The following is a 19,023-nucleotide window of genomic DNA, read 5'->3' as shown; positions in this document are numbered from 1 at the left end:
CGATCTGAATTAATTCTACGAGAATGTTGAAAATAATTCAAGACCAATTAAAGACGTTGATAGACTCGGATGCAAAAAAATTAAAAAGAGAAATATATCTAAAAAATATATGTTTACAAATTATATGTTTGTGTAAAAATGTGTTCCCAATTGCTCTATCGTGTTAGTAGATTATTAGAGACGCGATAGGAATAAACGACGTATCAAGAACTATCACACTCCCCCGCACCCTCGGTTTTATTCTTCTTAAATGTATCTCGGGACGCAACGAGACCCACCAACGAGCGTGACTCGCTGAGGTAGCCCTTATTAAATCTTCCCCGTCTCCATTAGAGGCAGAAATTACGGATAATCCTTTTTATTACGCACGCTACACAGACTCTCATGGAAAGAGAGCGCAGAAAGGTGGCCGGTACGTTGTAAGAAAAAAAAAAAAAAAAAGAAAAAAAGGGAAAAAAAAGAAAAAAGTCGGGATGGGTCGCGGCCACGGTTCGACGCGGCATGGTGGTCCGCGCTTCCCATTCCCGACAACAAAGCGCTTTTAAACAATCTCTATTGTGCCCGTAATCCCGAGCCATGCGTGAAATCAACACGTTTTTCCACTTAATTGACAAACACACGCCTCTCCGTCCATGTATCCCGGGCGAGCGCCCGCCGAACATGACTTATATTGGTAGCGTATTTCAAAAGTGTAACAAGCAACGTAACAACGTACTTCTAGCTGCGGGATTTCGAGTTCGAAACTTATTCGCGTTTCGCAGTAAGAAATGTATCTCGGTCTTTAGCTTCGCTTTGGCTGAAAAAAAAGAAATTAATAAAAAATAAAGAAACAAAAGTCGTGCTACAAATTAATTTTAAAAACCAAGTCCGAAGGAAGGCGCAACATTCACGAAATTTTCTGCAACGGTATAACTTTTTTTTTTTGTATTAAATTCAAGCTCAAAGATTTCCGTGAAATACAAGTAGGTATAAAGTATAATAAGATAAGAAAGTAGTAGAAGGGTATATAGAAAAGTGATACAAACGTCTCCTACGAAACTTATTCGAGAGATAAAAATTTCTAGATTTACTTGAATCATACTCTGATTGGTACAAACCAACAGGTTCTCCGTCAAATGGCTAAGGATATCATCTAAGGGATAAAAATATTGAAGATAGAAACCCACTCGTATTTATATCGGTATTCTACGTATATACAATAATTTATTTCGCTACGAATCGTTTCTACATTTACAAATCATTTTTGCTCGAGCGTGGACGAGTACAGAATATAAATGGATGCGACAATGCACAAATGTAACGAACAGTCTCGTGTCTTAAGAGATGTAAGATATAATTTAATCGACGATACATTTTAATTTTCATAGAGTTAATATCGAGACTATCGATTGGATATTTTTTTATAGAAAAGGAACCAAGTATCTTTGATACGAACGTTTTATTTAAAGCGAAGGAAAATGGTTGAATGGAAAAGAATAGAAAAATTTATATCATGAAAATCATTCATGACGTAAACTTTAATCTACTTTTCGAATCAATAACTGACGCACTTAAATTTTAAATATCAACTAGTTAATTACATTAATATATATAAATATAGTATATACATTTTTACAAAAAGGAAGATGAATAAATATGCGAGCAAATGCATGTCTTTTTTTTTTCCGTAATTCTGTGGATCGTAAAAAAAAAATTAAACGGTGCATAGTCTTTCTCGTATAAATATTCCCGAAATAAGCGCGAAAATTTTAGACTTTGTTAATTGCTGATAAATAAAAACCAATACTTTTCGTTACTTTTGTATAAAAAAATTCCAATAAAATAATTACGCGGGACGAAACCGGCTTGGAAATTTACATTTCTGTACGGGTCTTGAAGTTAGCTTTATATCGTTAAATTTATGTGCTAAATCTAACATCGGTATAGCTGTGCTCGCGCCCGCGCCCGTGCCTAATCGTTCGGAGATCGTCTAATTAATTAATTACATAGGCGAGAGTCGCGATTGTTACCTCTGTGAACAACGTTGCGCGCTACTGCGAATTGAGAGACGACAAGTATGCTCGATGAATCGCGTCGTGGTCAAACAGCGTTCGCGATCGTCTCTTTAGAAACTTAGCTGTCGAGTAAGACGGTGTCTCGAGGTTCAATAGTGATTTTACGGGACCGAGGAAAGAAGTTCTACGGGTCTCGTTTATTTAATGGAGTTGAACCGGAATTCTACGGTAACCGGAATGTCCGCTCCGTGCGCGAATATCGTGCTCCGATTTGAGCGTAACAATGTATTATTTTTATAAATAAAAAAAAAGGGGAAAAAAAATAAAAAATAACGCGAAGCGGTCTCTACCATATTCCGCCGGAATCTCAGACGTAGGTGAAGATGGAGCGTATACGCAGATAGCGACGTACAGATACATCCGGGAAACAGGATAGAGCTCGTAGTCTGGGACAAAAGATCCTTTGGGTGTCGTCGAGACGCGTGGAGCCTCGCGCTGCCCGTCCGATCCCTTCGAAAGCGAGTCGACCGAGAGGATGAGCGGAGCTCAAGTGGCGGCGCCGTACGACGGCCTCTGGACACCCGTGGTCGCGATCGACAACGAGTACCCGGCGTAGAGAGGCCTCGGCACGAGGAGCGAAGACTTGTTCGCGATCGGTTCGTCGGTCAATTTCGAGGTTTCCTCGTCACCGGCGCCGACACCAACACCAACACCAACACCGACACCACCACCATTACCACCACTAGTACCGTCGCGGCTGACCTCGCAGTTGTCGTCGGGCGCGATGATGTTCTCGATGGTGAACGGCTTCTTGACTCTCTTCTCCGTGCTGGCCGCGGTGAAGACGACCTGGTCCTCGCGGCCGGCCGGCAGCTGAGTTCGCTCGACTTCCACCGCCAGGCTGGAGATGGGCGACAAATGACGGTAGGACGATTTCGGCGCGTGCGAGCTCGGCGAGGTGGGCGACGTCGGTGGTGACGGGGCCGCGGGCAGAGCGGTGCCGCGATAGAGATTCAATCTCGACGACGAGGACGAAGACGAGGACGACGAGAGGGGCTCCTCCTCGACGAGCTTTTCACGGTTGTAACTCGCGATCTCGTAAGCGTTCTCGCTCGCGAAGACCGTCTCGTTTTCTCGGCCGGTGCTAGCGGCGATCACCGGCCCGTTCTCCAGCGCGCGGTCACTCGAGAGACGACGCTCGTCCCGCATCTCTCGCGCGGGATGGAGGGCTTGCCTGCCAGCGACGGTCTGCTGGATGTATGGCAGCTGCGACACCGCGTACGACGGCGAGACCGCGGGAAAGCCCGGGAAGTTCCAAGACGCAGCGGAATGCAGCAGCGCGGCGGCTTCGTACGTTCGGAGAATTTCGTTGCCGCTGTCGGCGGCACCGCCCGCGAGTCTCTGCCTGACTTCGGGCGACAATAGGTAGTAACCGGCGGTGATAGCTTCCGGGGCGGTCGGTCCACTTGGCATGCCGGTAGCGCCGTCGAAGCGGCCGAAGCTGCCCGCGCCGGCGAAGTCGCCGTGACTCGACACGGTAGCGACCATCATCCGCCTCTCCTGCATCTCCCATCGAAGCAGATCGTCCCGCAGCCGGTGGAGGTTCGCCAGGCTGAGACCGTTCCCGGGACATGTGCTCGCGTCGACGATCCCGCCGCCCGACGTCACTGGGTCCGGATGCTGCGACTGCGGCTGTGGCTGCGGCTGCGGCTGCGGCTGCAGCGGCGGCGGAGGCGGCGGCGGCGGTAAAGGCGGCGGCATCGCCGAGGCGAGCGCCTGCAGCTCGGACTTGAGGAGCTCCTTGTCCGGCTTGTGCAGCTTGAAGCGTTTCCGCCGTCGGAGCAGCGAGCCGTTTTCGAACATGGATAACGCAGCGGGATGCAGTGCCCAATAGGCCCCTTTTCCCGGCCGATGCGGACCGCGCGGTACCTGAAATCAAATCGTCGGATTTATCCAGCGCCAATACGTCAAATCCGTCAAATACGATAAGAAGGTCGATTCGGGAGGGAAATTATAACAGTATTCAATAAAAACTATTACCACAAGTATCTTTATATTCTCAAAGTGTTTCGTAACAGAGCTGTTTTTTTTTTTCATCGAGTTCGTACTAAGCCTCGAGTTGCAAACTTTGACAGCCGCGGCTGTTCATATAAAAATTGACGTACAAGATTAATGCTGATTTTCACCAAGATGTATAACTTGGGTTTAATCACAGTTTAATTTACTCTCTATCTCCTTTTACTTTTAAGAATTGTAAAAGAGATTAAAAGTAAATTAAACCGAGATCAAACTTCATCTACATCTTGATGAAAATCTATTTAATGTATAAAAAAACCAAACAAAAATTAGGCAATTTACATGACAAATTAATTATTACCGAAAAAATGTGATTGCACAATATAATCGTATAGAGCGTCGTTGAAAGAGCCGCGGGGAACTCGATAAGCGTAGACTAGAAAATTAGAAGTCGACTCGAAACTAGGCCCACTTTGAGATCTAACGTTCACATTCGCGGAGACTCGCGACTTAATTAATATTTCGACGAGAGATCGGGGGACGGGAGATGTCGGCCGTCGCGCAAAAAGGTTCGGCCTACGATTCTCGTGAAGCATGGCACGGTCTGCTCGTATCGCACACTCAGGTGAGCAGCCCCTCTCGGTTATCGCGGGGAAAGGCGCCTAGCACCGTGTCTCGTCGACGATGGCCGATATAAGACGCAGTCTTACCGCGGCGATTGATGAGCTGTAGAGAGCCAGGATAGCCATTACTTGCCAGGAACGAACAGGTTTTACATTTAATAACGCGAAACGATTATCTGCCGATCGGTTGAGTTAATTCGATCGGAAAGGCATAACCTGCTGCCGGACAGATCTCGCGAAGGGAAATATATTACCGCCGCTATTATTAGCACCACGCCTCAACGAGAGATAGACGAGATCAATCGAGCTGCGTTCGCATTCGCGTCTTTTACGTTATTTCTTTCTCACCGTTACCGGCAACCTGAAAAGGTTCGAGCCGCGTTTGCGGTAGGAATCTGGGAAGAAAAGGGCAAACTCGAAAGATTCATAAAGCCACAACCGAAATTAAATGCTTTGTGTTCGGCAGAAAAAAAAAAAAAAAAACTGACATTCTAATTTTAATTTACCGGCAATTTTAATTGATTTTAATTTACAATCAATATTTATCGAACCTAAAGTTTCATGAAAATTTCTCGCAGAGACATTATTACTTTCCATCGTTTCCGCTTATAGTTTCACGCTTTCTAGCGACGGTAATTATTATTCGTTGCAAATTGGGACCCGTACGAGGTAAAATTTGTCCAACCTGAAGAAACGTAAATGCTCTATTGCATTTTCCGTGCGGGAATTGTAAAATAGGCCAGCTTCGGCCCAAGCCTGGGCATTTAATACCGCCGGTTTCGGCCGCTATTGTTTACAATTAATTAAGACTGCTCCGGTCTTGGTTGCGCGACGGGATTTTAAAATCGAACCGATATTATTTGCCCGCATATTTCGTGCAAGAATCCGTACGTCATAATTATCCCGATAAAACCACATAAAAGCTTTCTCGACTGCGGTCGAAATTTGTTCCGTCCTGCGACGCGTGTGGCGCGTAGGATTGAAAATGATTTTTATGGTGACGAGCGGCGGATGTGCGAAGGATGGAAAATTGGCGTTTCGATTCGTAATTTCGAGGAACCGCGGACGAACGGTACGCTCCATGACGACGATCGCAACGCTGTTGGCAGGTGCGAAACAGATGGCTCGATAATACAACGACCAAGCACCTTGCGCGTTGCGTCGTCGCTCACGAGAACCCGGACATTTACGTTGAAAAGAGGCACATCACGTCAATCAAAGATACGTTCCATCATGCCTCCGTTCGACGGCCGCGATTCGAGATTGTAATTATCTTCGCGAGGGAATCGTTGCACTCGTTGGTGCAAACAATTGAGTTACAACGGGGGAAACATTTTAACAACGCGTCGAATCGTCTCTCGTCAGTCGTTAATTCTTGTTAGGCGAAACGACGGCTTTCGGACTGTGATATAATTTTTTCTGCGTCTATAGAGAAACTTGCTCAGATTGATAATTTGATTTGAAAGGAAAATGCAATTGAAAGAACGACACGTCGACTGGCAACTTGGCGTTACTCGGCCAGCTGAGGCCTGACGAGGTCTGATTCCCGGTCGAACCTAGATTTAATCCCTAATTCCGAATCGGACGTCTCAGAATGAACGAACTTACCTTGATAAAGCAATCGTTGAAGGACAAGTTGTGCCTCAAGGAATTCTGCCATCGTCGCGTGTCCTTTCTGTAGTACGGGAAGCGGTCGGCGATGAATTTGTAAATCTCGGCGAGCGGCAGCATCTTGTCCCTCGACGACCATATCGCCATCGCCGTGAGCGATATGTAGGAGTACGGTGGTTTCTGATCACCGTAGGTATCGCGCGAGGGCCGCGGCATCATCGACGAGCGGCGAGATCAACGATACCGAAAGCCAGTCTTTCTTTCTCTCTCTCTCTCTCTCTCTTTCTTTCGCCGTAGGGACGAGTACACAATCTTTACGTACGTATGCTCGGCACTGTGCACGACGTTCGCCGACGAGTTACGCGAGTCAGCGTCCTTCGCATTCTCGCGAATCGACAGAAACACGGAGCGGGCTGTTCCCGGCCGCTGCCAGGGATGGAAATTTCCATCGGACCCAACCACGGAGACCCGCGGGTCGGAGCCGCGGCCGAGGCAAGCGAGACTCGACCCCGGGGTCAACGATGTCGCACTGTCCCGGACGATTTTTCGGACACTTCTCGACGGTAGATCCGCCGACAGAGGCCCCCCCGGTTATCCTGCCGTACGACGAGGCCCCCACGAGCACACTCAAGCACACCGAGTACCCGCGATCGCGTCTCCGCGGATACTGCGGTCGATCTATACCCACACCCCCGCAAACGAGCTTCCCCTACTCGTGAGTCCAGCGGCTACGAGGTGCCCTGGATTGGAGCCCGGTGCGTATCTCGCGCTCTCGCTCGTTTCACCGACGGCCGCCTTCGTCCAATGGCGCGGCCGCTTTACCCCGGTGCCCAAGGGTCCTCGACATCGCGAAAGGGCCGTCCGCGCGGACACCCAAAGGCGGAGTTAACCGGCGAATACCACTCCGAACCACCTCCCTCGAGCGAACGAGAACAGCCAGACCGTGGACCAATTGAGCACCACGACCGCCCTCGCATCTACTGATACCGTGCACCATCAAACGCCACCCGGTTTTATCGGGCACGTTACCGGCCTCGAGAAGAACGAAGAAAGAGAACTCGTGCCTTCCGCGCGTTTCGTAATGCGCGGATCGATCTGCGGTGTGCTTTCGTTCCGTGGATTGAAACCATGTGTAATTTGTCGAGTCGGATTCTCGTACGAGCAAAATGTTTAATTTGCTAACCTCGTCGATCTGCGCCCAACGAGGCTCGTCACCCTCCCGTGAATATTCTATTTAAACTAATTTCCTATTTTTTATTTTTTTTTATTTACATTTTTACGTTCTGAATTTTTGAATGAGTCGAACGAGATCACCAAGTATTTAAAAAAAATGGAAATTATAAAAGGGCTGCTTTGTCTTGTAATTTCCAAACTATCGGTGTTTTTACAAGTCACGCGTCATTATTAAATCTATCACGATATGATTTAAATATTTAAATCTGCGCAATGTCTAATTAAATTTGCATCGCTCTTGGTTCTTTGTCACTTACGTAAACGTGACTGTAAGTACGACGCTAATTTTTTTACCAATTAATTTTTTATCTCGGTTTAAAAATATCTTCTATTCTTCTTCTTATTTTAAAAATTGAAAAGAGAAAAAAAAAAGAAAGAAAAAAGTAAAACAAATTAAGCGCGAGATCAAAGTTGATCTGCATCGATGAAAGTGAACATAAATTCTCGGCATGCTTAGCGCCCGCGTTTCCGAGCATTATCAGCAAAATTATACCGTTTATTGAGAGAACGCGGGATCAATCTTTTCCCAGTTAACGAGATCTAACCTAATCTCTCTCGGTCGGTGATCGCGGTAACCTCGCGGGTTAGAGGAGAACCCGGTGGGAAAAGATAAACCAATCGGATTGAAGCGGTTTCCTCGCTCGGGGTTTGCTGGTAAGAGGCGTGTCGTTACGCCTCGTGTCTCGCCGACAAAATGGCAATTCTCGTTGCGCGTAATGTACACTAATACGTCAACTAGACGTGCTCTCTAGAAAGAAACGGATCGCGTCTACATAATCGCCCCTCTCGATTATTTCCGTTAAAACAAATAGCCGATACCGAGGAATAAGAAAAACGGCAACAAGTGTTTAATGCATCAAAGTAATTCAATTATTTTTTTTAAGAAACTGCAATTTTATAATATTTGTCTTGTTATTTTGTTAATAAATATCGCGTGTAATTTAATTAATTAATTTCTCATTATATCGGGAGGGTGAATTTTTATACGTCTTATGTGTGCGTACAATGTATATTTAAATTATTACGTAAATTAAATTTCTCGTCATTTTTATTTGTCTCCAAAAGTGATTTGTTTCAAGAGAAAGATTAATAGCTTCACTCACTTATTTTTGGACTTTGTCATAATTGAAAATAATACGTAACAAGTCCTCATCCTTGTAATTTTTTTTTATCTACGATTTATCTACGCTACTATGCGGTAACTTATTTTTTAATTTGTGTAGCCAATGAAAAAAAATTGTATTTCCAAAAATTTGTGATACTACACATGGGTATAGGATCTTTAAACTTTTATTTGTTTTACTATTGATATCAAAATTAATTTTTATCAGTCTGAAAATTTATAGAAGTTTAAATAGTAATAACAATATTTTTTAGATAATATTTTTTTCATATTACATTTGTACTTTTAATTAATAATTGTTGTATAATCAGTACTAAGTCAATTAGAGCAGATGACCCAATATTTTATTTTCTGAGATGAATTACCGACTGTAATTTACTGAAAATCTATAGTTTGCATCATGTACTACAGGTTTCCTTTTTATGGGATTATTCTTAGTCGCAGTCAGTAATTTACCTTTCACGGTAAATATCGATTTATTCAGATTCATATGTTCTGTTATCCTCAGTCGATTAATGTCTCGCAATAATTTTGTTATCAAAGCAGAAATTTTATTAATCGACAAAAAATATGCGTAATATTGACTGCAGATAATTATTTATAAGAATAAAATTAAAAAAAGAAAAAAAATGAAATTAAAACTATTTTCTAAAATTGTGAATATTAAATCTCTATGAAAGCGTATTCGACATTTTAAGATAAAAAAATTTTGTTACTGCATTTAATAATTTTAAGTGAACAATTGTTTTATTACCTTTTTTTTTAAATAATTAAAGATGTCGTATAGATGTATGCAACTGATGAAAATTTCGCACAATATTTTAGTTAATGCTGACCCACTAGTCATCTTTTTATTAATTTTCTTACCACACATTTTTTTACGTATTTAAATAATTTAATTTACATAACTGTAATTATTATTATTGTAATTATTATTTTCATAACTGTAATTTTTTTTTCTTCTTTTAAATTAACAATTGCAACCGATTCGGCCATTGTTCAACGAATGTTGAGAGGAATGCGTTTATTCTATGTATATACTACTTGGGAACAATAAATTAAATATGATTTAAGCCACGTCTGCATCAAGATTTCATATACCTGAACCATAATTGATACTTTGCTACACGTCGTATAATATAACGTTGAATAGCCGCAGTTTGGTATACAGGTGGCAGTGCACGACATCATGTATAAGGCATGCATTTTAAAACTGTTGTGTATATGCGAAAATATCATTTTGCCTGGGGATGCAAAATTGCAAGTTTTATGTCACGATAATGTCATAGCTATCGAACTCATAGACGGAAGTTGTACAAAGTGAACTACGAAAATATATTATTTTTTACGATCGTCAGTTAAATCTTGCTATCTATTGCATTGCAAAAAAAAATATATTTGTTGTATTATAATAGCGTTCAATATGTTTGTAATTATTTTTTATACTGTAGATTCTCGATTAGCACATTAATAATCAAGAAACATTAAAATAAAAAATACGATTGCTTTTTTAATTTTATTTTAACGTTACTTTCTTTTTTAACAGAAATTTAATCTTGCATAGTATTTCTCACTGGTATAATTTTGTATTTTTTAATTAGTTTCTTTTTATTTAATTTTTTTTTTTTTTATAAAACTTAACTTCTAATAAAATTAAATTTCTATTTACGTAACAAAGTCTTTCTTCATAAATATTAACGGATATAACAAGTAAAAGAAATGAGCGTTTTAACGCTCACGTTTAAAATCCTTACCATTTGTGGATGCTGGCCATCGAATTCGTGGACGTCGCGGTATAAACGTAGCATATACGATGCGTATACAGTTTTCATATTTTTACTACTAAATACATTTACGTTGTCGCAATTCATGGATTTAATTCTATTCGTGGACAACGCTGACGACTTTAGCGATAATTTTTATATTACTCTTACCACGTTCGTGTCATGCTGCAAGATATTTAGCTTGTTAAAAAATCGGAATAATATTGCAACGTTGATTGACATTCTGATGAAGAAACCATTTAGACCTACCGATTACGACGAGATAGAAATTCGACAGAAATTCGACAGGATTATACGGCAAGTATCTTGAAACAATCGACGATTATATGTGTAACATAATTAATTAATTTTTTTTTGTACATAAAATTACGGCCTGAAAAAAAAACGTGATAAAGGAAATTTAAATTTAAGTTACTTTATTTTCCAGATCAAATACGCTTCACTATATGACTATGGTCGAATCGACGTGTGCGTTTGCTTTAGTAACGAGTATAATTGTGGACTACAGAAAGTACAGACTAGCTTTTCGAGCGTGGTTACCGTTTAACCTTTCCTCGCCGATGCTGTTTCAAATCGCTTACGCTCATCAATCGATAGGCATAACAGCAGGATCAGTAATTCAAGTCGCCTGCGACAGCTTAATTTGCGGACTGCTGATGCACATTTGCTCGCAGCTTGAAATAATGGAGTGCCATTTAAAAAAAATCGTAGGCAAGCCACGTTATCTTCGCGAATGCATCGTGCATCATATACGCATTTTCCAGTTAGTACGTTTAATATTACTTATCGAATTTATTTTACATTTATTTTATATGTATGTACACCGAAGGGCGGACGTGGCGAAAGCGGCTAGTAGCGTACGTAATTCTGGACAGCAGAGGCAGGGAATGAGAGAATGGGGAAAAATCGGTCATCGGCAAACCGGCCGGCGCGGTATCCACACTGAAAAAAAAAATTATATTAAATAAACTAAGCCTTTCAACTAAACCCAGATTTATTAATCCAACAAAATATTTAATAAACCGAAGTAAATTGTGGTTTACACAGACAACAATTTTTTACGTCGGTTAAATAATAATTTTGGTTTAGTTGAAGGGCTTAGTTTATTTAACATATTTTTTTTTTTAGTGTACATGCGTTACATGTGAAACTCCGACGCATACGACGCCTAAAGTCACGTATCTAGCTGCCGTCACCAAATCTGCTTTTCGGCGTACATCTAAAATTATTAAGACCTTCGGAATCTCTTTAATTTTAGATTTGCATTAATGGTGAACAAAACATTTAAGTTAGTAATCACTGTGCAGTTTTTAATAAGTACGTTAGTAGTGTGCTTCAATCTGTATCAATTGACGCAGATAAATATGTTTAGCGCAAAATATATTCAAATAGTAATGTATATGTTTTGTATGTTGACACAAATCTCTTTTTATTGCTGGTACGGAAATGAAGTTAAGCTGAAGGTGCGCGCATATATTTTTTATATGTAAATTCTTTTATAGTTTTTTTTTTTATAACAAAAAAAGAGAATAAAAAGCGTAATTAATAAAATACTTTCTATATATATTTTTAAACAGAGCCAGAATGTCGTTAATACGGTGTTCGAAATGGAATGGTTTGCATTTGATTGTTCGATGCAAAAAAATTTGTTAATAATTATATCACGTAGTTTGGTACCTATCGAGTTTACCGGTGCTTACGTTATCTCTATAAATCTTGGATCATTTGTCTCTGTTAGTATTAAAATTTATTCTTAATCTATCTGTGTTTAATAATTTTAGATTGCATACAATTTATTTAAAATAAGACTGCGCCTAAGACAATTTTTAAATACATGTGTGTAACAACTGACTATGAATACCAGGCATAATGAACTATTAATTTCATGTGTTATAGTTGCTGAAAACGTCGTATTCTGCGTACAATATACTTCAACAAATGCGATAATAAAATAGTAAAAATAAAAAATAAAAATTTTGTTAATTACATTTTTCTAGTACAAACGTTATTTTTATATAAAATGCGAGTATAAAAATAAAATAAGTAAAAATGTTACAATCGATAATTTTGTGCGTTAAATAAAATTGTTAGATAATTAAATATTCTACTATAGTGTACTGCATTTTTTTTCTTGACATTATTTATAAACATTTTTAGCAATGCAATTTTATTCACGTATTACATCGACATATAAATAATCGCTAAAAATATTAAACACTTTTCTATTCCAAGATGTAGCAATCGATCGTAAAAAAAAATTTGCTGCCGTCGTCGACATCAGCTTTTTTAAAATAAAAATATTTTTAATACGAAATATATGCATACAATGTGGTTACTCACAATGACATGATTGAAAATTTATATTCCTCAGTTTCAAATTGCGGTTTGTGATATAAAATTATGCATTTTATGTATAATTTTATTCTCGCAGAGCCTTATGTCGCAAAAACGTGGAGCGTGGATTTAACAGATATATTTTTCTTTAGTTGACATACACAAATTATCTTAGAAATACAATTGTACAATTTGAATAATAAAAATCATTAATTATGAAGGAAGGTAGAGAATATCTCCGTTAGAAAATTGCGTGTCTATAGACATATTCGATAACGTCGTCAGTCTCTTTGAAGATTTTATCGTGAGCTATACGGTAGAAACAATTTTAACATAATTGCAATTGAAGATATTACCAATAAAAATTTTAATTTATAGTGACCAAATTTTAGTTATTTATTTATATCACGTGGTGCATAATTTTTTAATTTTCATAAAATTAATTTCCAATATAACAACGATAATGTAATTTTAATATTCTATTATGTCGTTACAATAGTAAATGGCAACGAATACTTGAATAATTTATTTTTCGTCATACACAAAAAATAGAAAGTTATAATGCGCGTGTTAGATTTTACATTTAAAATCCTAACAGGCTGCGGTTGCTGGACACCGAATTCCTGGACGTCCCCATGCAAACGCTTGTTGTATCGTGCATATACAATTTTTATATTTGTACTTATAAGTACATTTACGTTGTCGCAATTCATAGACTTGATCCTGATCGTCGACAATGCAGATGACTTTACTGATAATTTTTACATGCTACTCGCTATGATAGTTTCCTGTTCTAAAATGTCATGTTTGCTAATAAATCGTAATAATATTATATTGCTAACGGACATTCTTCAAGAAATGCCGTGTAAACCAGTTGAACCGGATGAAGTAAAAATTCGAAAAAAATTTGATAAAATTATTGAGTAAGTATCGTGCTGTAACAATTTTTTTACAAGTATAATATTAAATTTTACTATTTTTAATATTAAGTTATTCCGTTATTATAAATTATAGAAGCCTTAATTTTTTTTTATTAGATGAACTTAATAAAATATTTAATTTGCTAAATAATTTTTTTTTTTTTTTTAACAAAGTTATTAATTTATTTTAAAAGATATAAGATGTAAAACCACTTGTAGTTACTTACAGGTTAAATACGCTACATTACGCAATCCTAGTCCTATTCTCAACCTTATACATAGTGGTACAATCGTGTTTTACGATTTATTGGGAGAAAAAGTTAACATTTAGAGCTTGGTTACCATACAACTATTCGACAACGATACTTTTTCATTTTACATATTTCCATCAATTAATAGGCTTGATTGCTGGAGCTCTTCTTCACGTTGCTTGCGACAGCGTAATATGTGGATTATTATTGCACGTATGCTGTCAATTAGAGATATTAAAATCTCGTTTGAAAAGAATTACATTTAATCCTGAAATACTTCGTGATTGCATCGTTCAACACAATGTTATAATCAAGTTTGTTTTAATATTACATTTAATACTTTTATTCAAATTGTTTTTATTTTTAATTTTTTTTTTTTAATAAAATATATTTCTTATAATTTTATTAAATATATTTTATGGTATTTATATTTAGATTTGCAGTAATGGTGAATAAAAAATTTAGATTGACTATTACCTTACAATTTGTTGTAAGTACATTGGTAGTATGCGTTACTTTATATCAATTGACCAAAGCGAATGCAAAAATAATCCAATCAGGATTGTACATGTCGTGTATGTTGACACAAATCTTTCTGTATTGCTGGTACGGAAACGAAGTTAGATTGAAGGTATGTTTCTAAAATAAATTTATCAATTAGATATATTTTTTTTTATCTTAAACGAGATAAATAACATTTTGTAATTTTTGTATAGAGCGTGGGGTTAATTACTGATTTATTTGAGATAGAATGGTTAAAGTTGGGATCAGAAAGACAGAAAGATTTTTTAACGATCACAAAATGCGGTGGCATTCCTATCGAATTTACGAGCGGCTACATTATTCCTATGAATCTTAATTCGTTCGTGGCTGTTAGTATTAATTTATTATTTTTTTATTAATAAACGTGGTTACATTTTTATGTCATTATTGCGATTTTATTGCCGTGTAATTATTATTTGATACGTCCCGAGTGGAAATTGATTCACACCGTTACCTGAATAATTAGCCAGCCAATTTGTGGTTCATTTCGTGGCTGTCTAGCAAAACTGTTCAGTACTGAGTCAGAAATGTAACACTCATTATTACTAGTTAATAACTATGCTAGAAAAACTAGATATTTAAACATTATTCGCAATTGATCTCTTCGACCAGATAAAAGCATCGAGATTACAGTGGGTTACCGCGACGAGTACGATTGTACGACACCGACTACAGCCGCAAAAAGAGAGTCGTTAGCCTTGCGCTTGAAATTCGCAAGGTAAAGGACGCGCGGGCAGCGGACAGCAAGAACCGGTTTGCCCGGTGAATTCGGCAATCGACCGTCGCGGTAGTGTTAGTACGTCCGTGTGTTTACGTCTGGCCGGCACCTTGCGCTCGAAATTCGCAAGGTGGAGGACGCGCGGGCAGGGGACAGCAAGAACCGGCTTGCCCGACGAATTCGGTAGTCGAACTTTGCGTATGGTCAAGACAAAACAGTAAACAAGCACGCGGCAAAAAACATTTAGATTCTATTCAGATACATGGTCCGCGATAGACAGACTAGACGACCGATAATACTTGACAGATTTTGTTTCTTTTTTCTTTAAATGACAACTTTATTTTTTTCAAGACAGTTATATATTTAATCTGCGCGATCTAACACTAGCTGTAAAATCAAATTAGCTAAATAAATTTCCACTCGGGTGTATAACAATTTTTAAATACACATTTTTTATTTAATTTAACACTTTGTTGCAGTTGCTCAAGACGTCGTATTCAACTTACAATATTCTTCAACAAATGCGAGACACAAGTATTGAGGATTAAAAAAAAAAAAAAATTGTTCTTTATTAATATTACTTTGCATTTTATACGTTACAGAAATAATTTGTGCGAGACTAAAAATTAAAATAAATCCCTTTTTTTTTGTACTTTGTAATTTAATAATTTTACAATTACATTTACATGAAAAAAAAAAGTTTTAACACGGCAATTTAATTGATTAAAATACTTGCACTGTACTTTGTTCACATATCTTTACTTATACGGTAGATTCTGGTTTGTCATGACATGATTGTTTAAAATGGTGAAGTATCGATCGAAATACAAGCGATTTATTTTTGACATTTCTTGACGTTTATTAAAAATTTTCAAACATCTTATATATATTTTTTTTCTTTTTGTGTTTCGTAATTTTATTTTCTAATATTTTATTTCGTAGGAAATATTAATATGTCGAGGCGTATCATGTTTCTATACGACTAAAAAAAAAAAAACCTTTATAAAGAAGGGTCATGCATGGAGATACTATTATCTGAGGGGCATAGCAATCTGAATAATAAAAATTGTCCTATACGAAAGTATGGAAAGTTAAGCAAAACGTATCATTATTGGAAAAATCGGAAGACTATAGGCACAGTATGTGATCGTCAGTCTCCCCTAAGAGTTCGATGTGTAACAATATTTTCTAAAAAAATATTTTTATTATAATATCATATAAACCAGGACATGGTGAAAATTGTTAATTAAATTCTAATTTATCTATCAATTTATTGCTTACTTTTTAAATCTCTGTCTAAGTAGTTATTATAAAATATATGTCTCAGTTTTTTTTTATTTTTATCTTATTTTAATATCTAAAAGAAAAATTATTTAATTACTAAATAATGATTTACAAACGCACGTTTTATTTGAAGAACGAACATTGATGTCACTCAACGGAAGTCTGAAATGAAAAATATGCGAATATTAGCTCTCACGTTTAAAATATTAATGGTTTGCGGATGCTGGGTACCAGATTCTTGGAGAACGCCGTACAAACGGTTAGTTTATCATGTATACACCGTTTTCATAATCCTGCTTATACATACGTTTATGCTATCGCAATTGATGGATCTAATTTTGATCGTGGACAATGCCGACGATTTTACCGACAATTTTTACATGCTACTCGCGATGATCGTTTCTTGCTGCAAGATGTTCACCCTGCTGATGAATCGCAGCAACATCGCGATGCTAATCGATATTCTCGAAAAGAAGCCGTGTAGGCCAATTCAATCCGACGAGATCGAGATTCAGCAGAAATTCGACAAACACGTGCAGTGAGCGTCAATAATTTTCGACATACGATACGTATAAAATTAATCGAATAGAAAAAACTTGCATGTCACATCGAAAATCGTTTTCAAAAATAAAACTGAAACATCCCTGTAGTGATCTTACAGGACGAATATGCTTTGCTACGCGATTTGTGTCGAAACAACGTGTTTGTGCATCGCCGTAACGTCGCTGCTGACAGAATTTAGAAAAGGAAGATTGACGTTCCGAGCTTGGCTGCCATTCGACTACTCCTCATCGTCGCTGTTTCGTATCGTATACGTGCATCAATTAATAAGCCTGACAGCGGGATCTATACTTCAGGTCGCCTGCGACGGCCTGATATGCGGACTATTGGTACACGTTTGCTGCCAGATCGAAATAATTGAATGCCGTTTGCGAAAACTTGCGGACAAACGTCCCGATATTCTTCGCGAATCCGTTTTGCAACACAATCACGTGTTCAAGTCAGTTTTATAATTCGTTTTATTATTAAAAATATATAAGCAGAATATTTTTATTTGCTTGTAATTTAATTTTAAATTTCAGATTCGCCCGTTTGGTGAACGAAAAATTTAAACTGACCATCGTTATACAGTTTGTCGTGAGTACGCTCGTAGTTTGTTTCAATCTTTATCAATTTACTAAATCGACCGCCTTAAGAGCACAGTATATACAATTGATTATGTACATGGGCTGCATGCTGTCACAAATATTTTTTTATTGCTGGTACGGCAACGAAGTTAAGTTGAAGGTACATTTACGCCCTCGGCAAAAGATTTTTATTATTAAAAAATTTAATATTGCGCGCACATTGTCTAAATCAAATGTATGTAATAAATAATAAATTTGAAACTCTCAAATATAGAGTCGTCAATTGGTCGATAAAATATTCGACATAGAATGGTTTGAATTAAGCAAACACAATAAACAATCTTTATTAATGATTATGAAACGAAGTTCAAGACCAATCGAGCTGACAAGTGCTTACGTTATCTCGATGAATCTCGATTCATTCGTGAATGTTAGTATTATTTATAAATATTTTGTATAATGTTAATTAAATTTTTTTTTAATTAAACACATTATTAAGAATTTTATTGAATATTATATATAATATAAAAAGTTATATTATAATTATCAGAGAAATTGAAAGTATATCGGCACTTAAAGTATTTTAAATAATATTAATAATCTTAATTGCAGTTACTTAAAACATCATATTCGGCTTACAACATCCTGAAACAAGTGTGAAAAGCATATTCGTAATTGTAATAACATGATTTTGTGGTATTAGTAAAATTAAATACGTGAAAATATTAGATATGTCGTTACCGTAAATATATTTATGTCAAGATAGAATAATAATTTCTGTATTATATGTAAAATAAAATTTAAATTACGATATTCAAACAAAATGTTTGAAAATTATATTGCTACAGTTATAAGACTATATCTATATTTTATTTTATTTTATTTTTTTACATTAATCCAAATACATTCGTTTGGATTACCTCGTTAGACGTCGTCCGCGCAGGCACGTTTATTAGATTGCATACGCAACAGACTATCAGAGATCAAAAAAAGGAAATCAATAAAAAGGAAGAAATATTTTTCATCTACGTTACAATCCATCACAACATTATAGCACATTTATGTCTTTATGAATTAAATATCTTTCGGCTAAAGTATGAATTGCCGATATAAATATTATATGAGGAGTAAGTACGTAGAACTCGGCTCGACTTAGGAAATATTACTTTTTATTTCTCGATTATATGTATTTCCTACCGTGTAGCATCATGAAAAATAATTCCCGTAAAGTATTATTACGTTGTAATATCGTAACGCCGTCATACACGTTCGATTGGCTCGATGAAAATATTATTATGTGAAGAATACAATTGCAATTTGAATAATAAAAATGTGTCGAAGTTACGAACTGTGCATTACCGTAGATAATATTGTAAAGCTTTAGACAGTTTTATTTTGACGACCGTCAGTTTTGCCGTAAGATCTTATTGCACATGAAATTATATTACGTTTGAAGCTTTTA

General features: G+C 37.4%; 4 protein-coding genes across 4 annotated transcripts; 3 read left to right on the top strand and 1 right to left on the bottom strand.

Annotated features, from left to right (window-relative positions):
• Positions 1 to 1,183: 1,183 nt before the first annotated feature.
• Positions 1,184 to 7,459, bottom strand: LOC139106071 (uncharacterized). The gene is made up of 2 exons (XM_070662551.1): positions 6,242 to 7,459; positions 1,184 to 3,923 (listed from the first exon to the last, which is right to left on the bottom strand). Exons 1-2 carry the CDS (start codon positions 6,461 to 6,463, stop codon positions 2,541 to 2,543), a joined length of 1,605 nt encoding a protein of 534 aa, XP_070518652.1. The 5' UTR covers positions 6,464 to 7,459; the 3' UTR covers positions 1,184 to 2,540.
• A 2,417-nt stretch (positions 7,460 to 9,876) lies between these two features.
• On the top strand, positions 9,877 to 11,883 carry LOC139105934 (odorant receptor 94a-like). The gene is made up of 3 exons (XM_070662293.1): positions 9,877 to 10,681; positions 10,812 to 11,147; positions 11,643 to 11,883. The coding sequence occupies exons 1-3, from the start codon at positions 10,320 to 10,322 to the stop codon at positions 11,872 to 11,874; spliced, it is 930 nt and encodes a 309-aa protein (XP_070518394.1). The 5' UTR covers positions 9,877 to 10,319; the 3' UTR covers positions 11,875 to 11,883.
• A 1,633-nt stretch (positions 11,884 to 13,516) lies between these two features.
• On the top strand, positions 13,517 to 16,204 carry LOC139105933 (odorant receptor 4-like). The gene is made up of 5 exons (XM_070662292.1): positions 13,517 to 13,583; positions 13,840 to 14,203; positions 14,325 to 14,520; positions 14,606 to 14,761; positions 15,630 to 16,204. The coding sequence occupies exons 1-5, from the start codon at positions 13,517 to 13,519 to the stop codon at positions 15,696 to 15,698; spliced, it is 852 nt and encodes a 283-aa protein (XP_070518393.1). The 3' UTR covers positions 15,699 to 16,204.
• A 15-nt stretch (positions 16,205 to 16,219) lies between these two features.
• Positions 16,220 to 18,255, top strand: LOC139105967 (putative odorant receptor 85d). Its single transcript, XM_070662363.1, has 5 exons — positions 16,220 to 16,972; positions 17,096 to 17,434; positions 17,517 to 17,721; positions 17,836 to 17,991; positions 18,174 to 18,255. Exons 1-5 carry the CDS (start codon positions 16,602 to 16,604, stop codon positions 18,219 to 18,221), a joined length of 1,119 nt encoding a protein of 372 aa, XP_070518464.1. The 5' UTR covers positions 16,220 to 16,601; the 3' UTR covers positions 18,222 to 18,255.
• Positions 18,256 to 19,023: the final 768 nt, after the last annotated feature.

Source organism: Cardiocondyla obscurior, linkage group LG10, assembly GCF_019399895.1.
Source record: "Cardiocondyla obscurior isolate alpha-2009 linkage group LG10, Cobs3.1, whole genome shotgun sequence".
Taxonomy (NCBI): domain Eukaryota; kingdom Metazoa; phylum Arthropoda; class Insecta; order Hymenoptera; family Formicidae; genus Cardiocondyla; species Cardiocondyla obscurior.
The sequence above is the reverse complement of the archived record's forward strand: the minus strand, read 5'-3'. Positions and strand labels throughout refer to the sequence as shown.